The following is a 12827-nucleotide window of genomic DNA, read 5'->3' as shown; positions in this document are numbered from 1 at the left end:
CCATGAGCACATAGCCCCAAACCTACAGGTGCCTAAGAATTGATAATGTTAACCCCTGTGACTCCGCCCTGTTACCTCACCATCAACCAATCAGAGAACTGTGCACAAGCTGATCACATCCCCTCACATGGCCTTTAAAAATGCTTTCCTGAAACCCATCGGGGAGTTCCAGTGTTTTGAGCACTAGTTTCCCGGGACTCTTTGCTGGGCGCCCTGCAATAAATGCTACAGTTTCCTTCCTCACAACCCAGTGTCAGTAGATTGGCTTTACTGTGTGCAGGTGAGCAGACCCGAGTCCGGTTCTGTAACATTTCTTCCTGGTTCTTGAATAGTAGCCTCTAAACCCTTGGGATTTCCTGGATAGGAAATGTTGATGATAGGAGTGTCTTTGTTATCCACAGGGGGGGTCTCGGACCCCACCTGATGGTTTATGCAAGTGAGATAACCCAGTTTGGGGGCTGGCCATGCTGGAGATACCAACCATGTGGTTGGCAGTGGGGGGGAGAGCTTCAAGCCAGGTGGTGCCAGCCCTACCTCCAAGGAGGGGAGGGGGACTGGAGATTGATTTGATCAGTCATGCCTAGGTAGTGAAGCGTCAACAAAAACGCCAGACATGGAAGCATGGTGAGCTTCCCTGGTGGACAGTACTCTGTGTGTTGTTATACATCGAGGTGCTGGGAGGGTGATGTGTCTGGATGTCAAGGGGAGAGAACTCTAGAAGTTTCATGTTTGGAACGCCCTCACTCTAAGTGTCTCTTCTTTTGTCTGCTTCTGATTTGTATCCTTTTGGCAATAATAAAACTGCAATTGCTAGCATCGTGCTTTCCTGAGATTTTTGAGTTGTTCTAGCGAATTATCAAGCCTGAGGGGCTAGTGGGTGCTCCCAAATCTGTAACCCAGCTGGTCAGAGTTGTGGGCAGCCCTGGGATCCCCGAGCTTGCAGCTGCTGTCTGAAGTGAGAGCAGTCGTTAGAAGACTGTGCCCTTAGCCCGTGAACTTGGCCTACCTCTGGGCGGTCAGCATCTGAGGGCATCACAAACCTTTGTTCCAGGCAGTCTGCTGGGTGCCAGGGAAGCAATGACCAACATTGTTTGCAAGGACACTTTGACCTACAGAATCCCATGCACTGTCCTTTTGCTAAACCTCAAAGCACTTGCCTGAACTGTGGGCCAGGACTGGGCAAACGGGCTCTAGGTGTTCCCTCTCTATTTTTGGAATCAGCTGTAAACTCTCGCTCCCAGCCACCTTCCTGTCTGTCCTCTCAGCCATAGCACTGCCTGTTTACTAGCTAATTTCTGTTTTCACTTAGGCCTCCTATTCAACACACTCATTTAGCTCAACTTTGGTCCTTCTGGGTGACTCTTTTTTTTTGCAGTACGCGGGCCTCTCACTGTTGTGGCCTCTCCTGTTGCAGAGCACAGGCTCCAGACGTGCAGGCTCAGCGGCCATGGCTCACGGGCCCAGCCGCTCCGCGGCATGTGGGATCCTCCCGGACCAGGGCACGAACCCGCGTCTCCTGCATCGGCAGGTGGACTCTCAACCACTGCGCCACCAGGGAAGCCCCATGGGTGACTCTTCTTAATGTCTGCCCCAGTGGTCACCCTGCTTGAGGCTGGCTGCTGTCTCAGGCCCTGACTATGTGGCCATGGCTCATCCTGCAGCCCCAAGCACTGCACAGGTCTCAGCAGGAATGCATCCAGGCCCACCACTCCCCACCCACGCTCCCCGTGATTGATTCCACCCGAGCCCCATCCGTTTGGGCCCATTCTTGTCTTTGTGGGACCCCTTTGGATGGGAGTCTGGGCTCCATAGGTTCCACTCATGCTTGGACCTTTCATTTCTTTAGAATACTGCTTCCAGAATCTTCCTGTAGGCTCTCCAGACATCACTCACGAGCAAGAGGAATTTTGATTCATGCTCTAGGCTGACACATCACCTCACCCAAGCCACATCAGCCCTGCCTGCCCGAGGACGGGCACCCACCTTGGCTCCCAGACAACAGCCCTGGGAATAAGACTCTGATGTCTCCATCCAGCCCTCATCGGCCTCTCAGGTGAGATCCAGACCCAGGGGGCCCTCAGGCACCAAGGGGACATCTCCCACGACAGCTCTGGACTATCGTAGCAGCGCTGATGGAACAGATCCCAGGCAAGAAGCATTCTCCTACTAAAAGTCAAGGCTTAAAATGGCTTAAATATGCGGCCATTTGACAGGTTTCAGAGGAGCCCCTTTAGCCTGCACACATGACTGCTTGAAAATTCAGCAATTATCATGTTTCGTTTGATTGGTATGTAAATTAGCTCTAGATTTTGCATAGCCTTTACAAGGGCTCAGAATGCTTTAAATAGATAGGTAAATAGATAAATAAGATAGGTAAGTAGATAGAAGATGATAGATAGATAAGTAGATGGATGGATAGATTGATAGAATCTAAAAAATAACGGTACTGATGAACCTAGGGGCAGGGCAGGAATAAAGACGCAGATGTAGAGAACGGACTTGAGGACACAGGAGGGGGAAGGGTAAGCTGGGACGAAGTGAGAGAGTGACACTGACATATATACACTACCAAACGTAAAATGAATGGCTAGTGGGAAGCTGTTGCATAGCACAGGGAGATCAGCTCGGTGCTTTGTGACCACCTAGAGGGGTGGGATAGGGAGGGTGGGAGGGAGGCTCAAGAGGGAGGGGATATGGGGATGTATGTATACCTATAGCTGATTCACTTTATTGTACAACAGAAACTAACACAACATTATAAAGCAATTATACTCCAATAAAGATATAAAAAAAAGTTGGATAAATTGATAAATAGAGAAGTAGGTAGATGGACGGATTAGATAGATAGATGATAGATCATCTATAGATAGATAGAACTATGCCAATTAGAATTAGTCATTGGAAACAGAAAAGATAAAGGTTTAGACATGCAGCAATAAATGGACAAAAGAGAGAAAAATATTAGGAATATAACATCTGTAGGAAAATTCACCACTCATGGATTGATTGTTCAGAAAGCCAGCCAGCTCTCTGCCAGGAGGTCCTAATGACAGCAGGCGTCCACAGGGGCCTCACCACTTTCCTGGAACCTTCAGCACAGAGATTAGCAAACATGGATCACTGGGCTAAATCTGGCCCACTGCCTGTCTTTGTAAATAAAGTTTTATTGGAACACAGCCTTGCCCATTCATTTACATATCGCCTATGGCAGCTTTCTCACTACAGAGATAGACTTGAGTAGTTGGGACAAAGGTCTTATGGCCTGCAAAGCCAAAAACCTGCAAAAGCTCTAACAGATCAACTTAGTAGAGCAGAAAAAGGGTACACCTTCGAGTTTGGCAGACCTGGGTCAAGTCCCTGTCCGTGTGAATGCGGCAGAGGCATCACTAGAATTTTCACGAAGGGCAGACTCACATCTGGCAGTTTGGCTGGGCGGTGAGGACGCCTAGGGGACTTGCCTTGGAACTGAATTTTCACACAAAGAACTTTTAAAAAATCTTAAATTTATCCATTTACTCATTCAGCAAATATTTATTATAAATGCTTACTATGTGCCAGACCCCGTTCTAGGTGCTGGCAACAGAGAAGCAAGAAAACCATGAAGTCCATGTCTTCATGGGGCTTACTTCCAAAAATGGGGGAAGAATGGACAAGAATCAAATAAATATATAGTATCTCAGGTGGTGTTATATTCTGTAAAGAGAAGTAAATTAGGGGGAGGGGCTAGAGAGTGATAGAGAGGTGCTGCTGGGATAGGCTGGTCGGGGAAGACATCTCTGAGGAAGGGACATTTGAGGAGGAACCAGAGGTAATTGAAGGAGAGAGCATAGGACTATCTGGGCACATCTGGGAAAGAGCATTCCAGGCAGAGAGAAAAGCAAGTGCAAAGGTCCTGGGGTGCCCAAGTGTGGGTGTTTTTGAGGAACAGCAGTGGGGGAGGGGGGTCTTGTGGGGGCAAAAGAGGGAGCAAGGGGGAAAGTGCTGGTGATGTGAGCAGAGTGGTCACAAGGTGCCAGGCCCCCTGGGCTTGGGGCCACAGCGGTCTTCTGGGCTGTTTTCCAGGTGTGATGGGCAGCCATGGAGGTTTTGAGCAGAAGCACAATTTGATCTGCCTTAATTTGTAAAGGGTCCCTCTGGCCTTGGGTGGAGAATAAACTAGAGGAGCCAGAGTGGAAACAGGAAAACCAGGTAGAGGACTCAATGGCAGGCCAGGCTGGAGACCTGGAATGTCCTCACGGGTCAGGTCTCCAGTGTCTTATACTCACTTCTGCTCACATCCCATTGGCCAAAGTTGGGCAAGGGCCATGTGTGGATGCCCGAGGTACCTGGGTGTCCTCTTCCAAATGGGGCATGATAGGTAGTCAGACTCGGGGGGCTCTCTGAAAGCAGGGTGGACAGGACCTACAGTCATTTAGGGTAACTGTGTTGAAGAGAAACAAGTGGGTATATTAAGAGTGAGGGCTAAGGGCTCACCCACACACACCAGGAATGCGACACATTAACCTCCCTGGGCCTCAGTTTCCTCATTTATAACGGGGGTTCTGGCTCCCTTGGGGACTGTAATGAGGACGAAATGTGATACTGTCCCTAATGGGGCAGCACGGTCGGTGCCACAGTGGGCATTATTTTCATCATCAGCTTTCCAGAAAGCTTCCAAATATCTGAGGCGAGAGAAACACGGAATGCTTGTGAGATGCAGCCGGGTGGCGGCCAGGGCCGGCGCCAGCTACTGCCTGGATCGTTCACGTGGTGAAATTCCGCCTCGCCTGAGGGTGGACGGCCTTGGCCTGCAGTCCCTCTGCTCCTCCGATCCCCGCCTTGGACCCGGTTATCCCACCACTCAAGAGGCAAAGCTGGTGGACAGGGCCCTCAGGACCCTGTGTCATCGCTAAACCAGCATCCCTTCTGCTGGGTAAGTGTCCTCACTGTGACTTATTTTCATCAGCACCTCCGGCGGCAGCCTCTGTTCACCATGTCTGTGGAAGGTCACCCCCAGACCCCAGCATCTGCATCTCCTGGGTCCGAGAGTTTCTTTCTCCTTCTGAGAGGTCAGAGCCCCGGTGAAGTCTGACGTCGACACAGAAACCCACCACCAGGTGTGGGCCCTTCCCACCTGCATTAGACACTGCTCCCTGGGCTGTCTGCTCCCATACTGGTCTCCTGGACCCTGGGGCTGCCTCGCTTGCCCACACCTAGGCCCACAGCAAAGGGAAGAGGTTTCTGAGTGATCGCTGGTCACAGGCTGAGCCCCTCCAGCCTCGGGCCCCCTTCCATCCTCCTGGCCACTTCGCCAGGGGATTGTCACCATCTGTCAGGATCTGGGGTTCCCAGGGGAGCTGGGGTCCCCATGCAGGCCTGCCCGGCTCCAGCTCTTCCAGCTCCTCCAGCTCTAGGCAGCTTCCACCCTGGGAGGGGCTCCCAGGCTGAGCCCTGGCCCCCAGCCCGCCTCCAGTGCTCGCAGGCTGCGTGGCGCTGACTCGGGCTCCTGTTCCAGCGCCTGTGATCCTCCTTGAGCTGGCCCTGGCCTCCTTCCCAGCCTCCTCCCCCTCCAGCCCTTTGGACCCCACAATTGGGCCGCTCCCTCTCTGCACCATTCCCAGGAAGCCTGCCGCTCTCTCTCAAGCCCGGGATAACATAAAGCCCTTCCACCGGCCTGTGTTCCCATCTCCACCCCGTGCATCTCTCACTGCTGGGCATCTCCCCAAACTGGAGAGACAGGTAGATACAGAGAATCACAACTTACCAGAGCAAGAATGCACAGCAGCAAAACAGCGCCAGGGCAGGAAAACCTGAACTGTAATTAATGAACTGCTGAAGGCTCAGTGTGGACAAGTCTGAGAGTTAATATCTCTCAGCACCCAGTCATATCCGTCCCCCTTTTGTGAGTTTTACCTCCAGGGGCTCTACCAGATTCTCACAGGGACTGTCAGAAAAGTCCCCTTATGCTTCCAGCAGGGGAGGGGAAAAGGAGCCATTCTGAACTATATCAGAGCATTCTGTTCTTCTTCACGAGGCCTGTCCTTGGGAGAAAATATTTCACTGAGTACATGGAGAGATATTCCATGTTCTTAGACAGGAAGACTCAATATTGTCAAGATATCAGTTTCCCAACTTGATCTATTCAACACGATACAAGTCAAAAGCCCAGCAAGTTATTTTGCGGATACTGACAAACTGATTTTAAAGTTTATATGGAGACACAAAAGACCCAGAATGGCCAACGCAACATTGAAGGAGAACAAAGTAGGGTCTGATGTTACGCTACTTCAAGACTTTACTATAAAGTACGGTAATCGAGACAATGTGGTATTGGCAAAAGAATAGTAGCAGATCCGTGGAACAGAAGAGAGTTCAGAAATGGACCCACATATAGTCAACTGATCCTTAACAAAGGAGCAAAGGCAATATAATGGAGCAAAGATAGTCTTCATCAAATGGCACTGGAACAATAGACATCCACATGCAAAAAAGGGGAAAAAAAAAGAAGCTAGACATAGATCCTACACCCTTCATAAAAGTTAACTCAAAATGGATCAAAGGCCTAAATGTAAAACGCAAAACTATAAAACTCCTAAAATTTTTAACATAGGATAACACAGGAGAAAAATCTAGATGACCTTGGGTATGGTGATGACTTTTTAGATAAAACACTAAATGCGTGATTCATGAAAGCAATAATTTATAATCTGGACTTCATTACAAGTTAATGCTCTGCAAAAGATGATGTCAAGAGAATGAGAAAAAAGCCACAGACTGGGAGAAAATATTTGCAAAAGACACACCTGATAAAGATCTGTTACCCAAAATATATAAAGAACTCTTAAAACTCAATAATAACACAAACAAATCTGATTTAAAAATGGGCCAAGGACCCAAACAGACACCTCACCAAAGAAGATATACAAATGGCAAAGAAGGATATGAGAAGACATTCTACGTCATATATCATTGAGGAAATGCAAATTAAACAACGAGATACCACTACAAACTTACTAGAATATCCAATCCAAAACACCAACAACATTAAATACTGGCGAGAATGTGGAGCAACAGGACCTCTCATTCACTGCTGGTGGGAATGCAAGACGGAACAGCCACTTTAGGAAGCCATTTTGTCAATTTCTTATGAAACTAAACATACTTTCCCCATACAATCCAGAAATGATGCTTCTTGGTATTTACCCGAATGAATTCAACACTTACGTCCATACAAAAAACTGTACATGGATGTTTATAGCAGCTTTATTCATAATTGCCAAAACTTGAATACAATTAAGATGTCCTTCAGTAGGTGAATGGATAAATAAACTGAGGTACAGCCGGACCATGGAATATTATTCAGAATCAAAAACAAATGAGCTTTCAAGCCATGAAAAGACACGGAGGAATTTTAAATACATATTACTAAGTGAAAGAAGCCAACCTGAAAAATAATACACTGTATGAGTCCAATGATATGACGCTCTGGAAAGGGAAACCTTCAATCTGTAAAATATGCGATATCTGCAATACAGCAAAGGGAATAAAGCAAGATGTGCCTGTACAGAGACAGTAAAAAGATCCGTGGTTGCTAGGGTGAGGATGAGAGGAATGAACAGGCAGAGCACAGAGAATGCTTAGGGCAGTAAAGCTATTTTGTAAGATACTATAGTGGTGGGTACAAGTCATCACACGTGTGTCAAAATGTATAGAAAGTACAACACAAGGAGCGAACCTTAATATAAACTGTGGGCGTTGGGTGATAATGATGTGTCAAGGTGGGTTCATCAGTTATGACAAAGGTACTGCTCTGGGGCAGGATGTTAACAGTGGGAGAGTGGAGGCAGGGGGTATGTGGGAAATCTGTGCTTTCCACTCAATTTTGCTGAGAACCTAAAACTGCTCTAAAGTATAAAGTTTATTAATTAAAAACATTTTTTGAATGAGTGAATGACAGGATTGCTCCTTCCTCGTGTTCCCACAGTCATTGCTTGAACTACTACTTTTCTACTCATATCATTCTATTCCAGGTTCAAGTTTTACACGTGTCCTTGCGTTATACGCCATGGGTGTAAAGGTTCTCCACCCTCTGCTGGAGGCTCTGCTGGATTACCAAGATGAAGCAAGATTGCATATTCCCAATCCTCTTAAAGACAAATATGGACAAATTGGATCCCATCTCAGGATGACATCATAATGACAAAATCAAAGCCATTGATTAATGCAAGCGTTTGGAGAAGCCATCTAGACCCGCTGATTTTCAAACTGTTTTTAGTATCAGAATCAATTTTTCAAATGAACTTACAGAGCCCCTAAAATGTAAAAGAGTTAACAGAATAAAAAAAGTGCTGTTCTAGTACAGATGGAGTCTGGATACCTGAGGCACTTTTGCAAAGTCCAGGGCTCCTGGGGCCCCTTTGAGACCCACTGGTCCAGCTTCCCCCTATGTTTTGCACACAGCATGCTGGGCCCCCAAACAAGGAAAAGCCTTAAAAGCACCCACAAAGGTCCACAGCCTGGCTTCTGTCTGCCTCTGTAGCTCATGCCCTTATGCTGTCCAAAGTACATCCTGGGTTCCAACAGCATCAGAACTGCATTTCTGCAAAAGCTTCATATCTCAGGCTTCAGTGCCTTTGCTCCACCTTCAAGATGAAGCTCTGGCATCACCTCCTCCGGGAAGACTTCCTGTATACCACCATCGACCCATCCACTTTACCCTAGGGATGGAGGTAGGTCAAGCAGAAGCCAGCACCCCCAGGAATGGGTAGCACCTAAACCTAACAGCCTAGGTGGGTGAGAACCAAAGCTTCATCTGCAAACCAGCAGAGTGGTGTTAGGAGGGCCTGGGGAACTGCATCTAATGACCTGATTTCAGAAGAAAACAAAAGCCAGCAATGGATCTTAAACCAACAGATATTCAAGTGACCTCCAGCTGTGATTAAAAGCCATAAACAAAGAAAAAGCAGATCAGGGAAATGTTTCTGTGCCTAAGATCCCTCCGTAAGCCTCAGATTTCGTGTTCCTTGCCCTGGAATAAGACCCTTAGGATCTGGCCCCTGGGACCTCCGAAGATCCCTCTCCTCTCTACACTCTCCCAGGACCCTGCATGAGCAGGGAACTGACCTCAAGAATTGTCATCATCCTCTATTTCTGTATCTCCCACCTCCCCCTCGAGGGCAGGGGCTGGTCTAACTCTCTTTGGCCTTCCCTTAACCCCAGTGTCCAGCAAGGGTCTGGTACAGAACCGGTCTGCAAATGTTTGCAGAATGGGGTACCACCCCCGGCTAGGCGGTAACACCCGGCTTTCCGCGTTGCCGCAGCGCCCTCTGCTGGGCACATCCCGCTGCCGCGGGCACTCACCGGAGTGGGGGCGTTCACCGCTGAGAGGTTGTACCCATAGAGGAAGGAGGAGCCGAAGGCACCCACGAGAGAGGCCACGACCAGCGAGCAGGACCAGTCCTGGGAAAGGAGAGCAAAGCACGTCAGGCCTGGCACTCTGGCGCACAGCCAGGGGCCCGCAGGACGCAGCTGGACCATCCTCTGCTGGGGAGGATTTCCAGATCAAGGATGCAGGTTCCTCAGAGCCAGCCGGCAGGAGGGGCTCCCATCCAGGTCCAGTCCAGGGGGGTGTGGCCAGCCCAGGGAGCTCAGTTTGCCTCTGTCCACACCATTGCCCTCCTTGTCCGGCTGCAAGAGGATCTGTGAAACTCAGACCTACTGTCCTTCACAGGTGCTGTTAGCTACAACACTGTTATTTCAGCTGAATTCGGCCAGTCTCTGACTCACATAGGAGCAAAAAGCAAAGGCAGACTCAGCTGCCAGCAGCCGCAGCAGCTGGTTCTTATTAAGCGCTATGGACCAGGCGTCTGTTCTAAGCACTTTCCGGGTATTCTCCCATAGAATCCTTGGATCAGTACTGTTTTATCTTGATTTTACAGGTGAGAAAACAGAGGCATGGGGCAGTCCCTGGTGCTGTCTGGGTTGGGGACCAGAGCCCAGATGGTTTGGCTCCAGCCCCCAAGCAGCCACCCACCCAACGTACCACACTGCCTCTACCCCCTGCCTCTTCCCCCCTGACGCTGCTGGCGGCCACACAGACGCGCACATACCCACGCACACTCTGTTCCAGGCTGGAGCTGTCCATCTACAGGCCAGTGTGAGCACCTTGGGACAAGGACCTGCAGACAGATACAGGGCTTGACCCGGGGAACCAAGCATCTGCCTCCATATAATCCTGCCCTATGGACCCATCCATGGACAGCCACAGGCATGACAGGACCAGGAGTAGAAACATCTGGGCCCCTTGGCAAAGGCTGGACAGAAGGCAGGGGCTGGAGGCAGGAGGGGCTGCCATTCTAAGCTGGCCAGGAAAGTGTGGGCCACTTGTCAGGGGGACCCAGGTGCTCTTGGAAGGCACTCTCTCCATGATTTATCATGTATTGTGTGTGTGTGTGGTGATTGGGGGTGCGGGGGGAGAGCCGTGAGTTCTAGGTGCCAAGCCCTGAAAAGCTCCTGCGATACAACAGGTAAACGTGACAGATGAGGTCCAAGGTTTAGGGATCTGAAGGGATCAAACACCGTCTGAAAGGGAAAGCCAGACCTCGATAGCCGACTTCCTGCTCTGCCTGCCTAGACAGCCTCCTATAGCACAGGCTCCAGTGCTTGATGGCTCCACCACTCAGCTGTGGGGTCTGTCCAGGGTCTTGACCTTTCTGAGCCTCAGCTTACCCAGCTGTAAAATGGGATCTAAATTGTAGCACCGGCTGCATAGGCTGTTGTGGATGGATGTGTTGCTGGCTCAGGACGTTGAGGGGCTTGTGCACGTAGCCAGTGTTCAGAAAGGCTGTTCACTCACTTTGTTCTCTCTCTCTACTCCCTCTGACCCAGCCGTGCAGAATGGCCGTTGCCCAAGCTATGTGCCAAGGTCTCTCTTGCTCTGGCCCATATAGCCATGCCCTGCTGAAACCTTCCTTTCTGGAGACTTTCATATCTAAGACCCACTGAAAGCCACCCGGAAAGTTCCACCTCCTCATTTTTACTTTTCTATCTTTGATTCAACGTTGTCTGACCCCCAGGTCTGCCTCTTATGACTGCATAACCTCAGACCAGTTACATAGCTGCTCTCTTATGCGGTGTTCTCATCTGTGAAATGGCGATGATAATACAGCCACCTCATAGGATATTCTGCCAAAGAAAGGAGTTAGAGCAGGTAAGGTCCTCACCTGTCCAGGGGTAGGTGCCCCTGGGGGTCAGCAGCAGAGGCTGGACAGTGGGCGTGGGTCTTACTTTTTGAGGGCAGGGGTCTTGCTTCCAGGCACCAAGCCTGCTACAGAGGAGGTGCTTGGTAAATGCTGGTGATTGGATTGAGGCCAGAGGGAGGGTTCATAGGCCACAGAGAGGGATGTTGGCAAGTGTGGAGCCAGAACACTTTTCTGCAGTAAGAAGAGCTTGAACTGAACGGGATTCATTGATGGAACAGAATCACATTTTGGACAAAAGGCCCATTCTCCATTGCCTTTCATCTTTCAACTCATCTTCTGGGTCTCAGCTCAGATGTTATTCCTGCTGACTCCCAGGCTGTGCTCGCCCCCTGGGCTTCCCTCACTCCCAGCCCTGGTCATTATTCCCTTGTCTGCACCCATCAGAGGGCAGAGAAGAGCAGGTGGGAGCCATCTGCCCCGAGCCCCCCACCCCTGTGTGGCCCACCTGTGCCCACCACCTCTCACCACCTGCCCCAAGCTGGGGACACCACCCAGCACGTGAGAGCAGTTCGCTGCCTTGGCCTCACTGCACGAGCCCGGCCGCGCTGCCAGAAGGTACTGTGGGTCCCAGGAAGCTGCGACTTAACGAGTTGGAGCACCACGGCCAAGGTCACAGGGACTAAGAGGCCAGGACTCAAGGCCAGAGGCCTTTCAAGCAGTCAGAGTGCCTCTGTGGCCCAGACAGTGGCCAGTTTCTGTGTTTACCTTTCTTCTCCTCCCACGCGGCGTCCCGCTCGTCAGATGGGCACACTCGGGAGGCGCCGGGCGGCCCGGGTCACGGGCAACGGGAGCTGAGCGCGCTTCCTCAGAGTCCATGTCCTGTTTCCCGACAACCCACCCGCCGGCCCTCCCTGAAGCTGGCTCGGCTCCCAGTGCCTTCCAGCCCGGGCTCTGCTGCGGCTTCTCCCTAAATAAGCAGGCAGAGTCCACGGAGGGAGGGTGGGCGGGAGCATTGAACAGGAAATGTGGCAATTGTATTTTGCTGAACAGGAAATGGGCAGTGAATGTTTTTCCCCTTTCCAAATCATCACGGCGTCTGGAGAGCCCTGAAAGGGAATCTTGTCTTCCCAGGAATCACCACCCTGAGTTTGGATTCTTTCTTTGGCATGTTTTTATACTCCCTCTTAAGGCCAGCATGCTGGGAGGGGAGCAACTGGCATGAGCCCAGGGCAAGTTTCCCTAAGGACTGGGACAAATGGAAAGGTCACTGACCACAGGAGAAGGCTGGTGCGGTTCCAACCCTGACTCCACTGCTTTTTAGCTGTGTGTCCTTAGGCAAGTCGCTTTGCCTCTCTGAGCTACCACGTTTACAAGTGCGAAATGGGCGATTGATCCCGCCCTGATTATCCTGCAGAGTTATTCTGAGGCTGGAATAGAAAACACACAACCCCGAGCAGCGTGTTGGAGATGGACCCAGGCTGCCCTGCAGCTCTAGAACAAGGCCAGGCTGTGGGTTTGGAAGAAAAAGAATTTGCCACTGGTCATTACTCTGCCCTGCTCATTCAGCCAGGCTGGCTCAGTGAAAGCATTAAGGAGGCAAGACCCTCATGCACACCAGGACATCATGGGAATTAACTCACTGCGTGG

At 50.4% G+C, this 12827-nt stretch overlaps 1 protein-coding gene across 1 annotated transcript in view; it reads right to left on the bottom strand.

The window, feature by feature from the left end:
• The window catches only part of SLC2A9 (solute carrier family 2 member 9), a 174040-nt gene extending 161912 nt beyond the window's left edge, over nucleotides 1–12128 (bottom strand). Inside the window, 2 exon segments of the mRNA XM_024741797.1 lie at nucleotides 9340–9438; nucleotides 11946–12128. Coding sequence (XP_024597565.1) covers nucleotides 9340–9438; nucleotides 11946–12056 — 210 coding nt within the window. The 5' untranslated portion in view covers nucleotides 12057–12128.
• Nucleotides 12129–12827: the final 699 nt, after the last annotated feature.

The sequence above is a fragment of the Neophocaena asiaeorientalis genome, unplaced genomic scaffold (genome assembly GCF_003031525.2).
Source record: "Neophocaena asiaeorientalis asiaeorientalis breed wild unplaced genomic scaffold, Neophocaena_asiaeorientalis_V1.1 scaffold218, whole genome shotgun sequence".
NCBI lineage: Eukaryota > Metazoa > Chordata > Mammalia > Artiodactyla > Phocoenidae > Neophocaena > Neophocaena asiaeorientalis.
The sequence above is the reverse complement of the archived record's forward strand: the minus strand, read 5'-3'. Positions and strand labels throughout refer to the sequence as shown.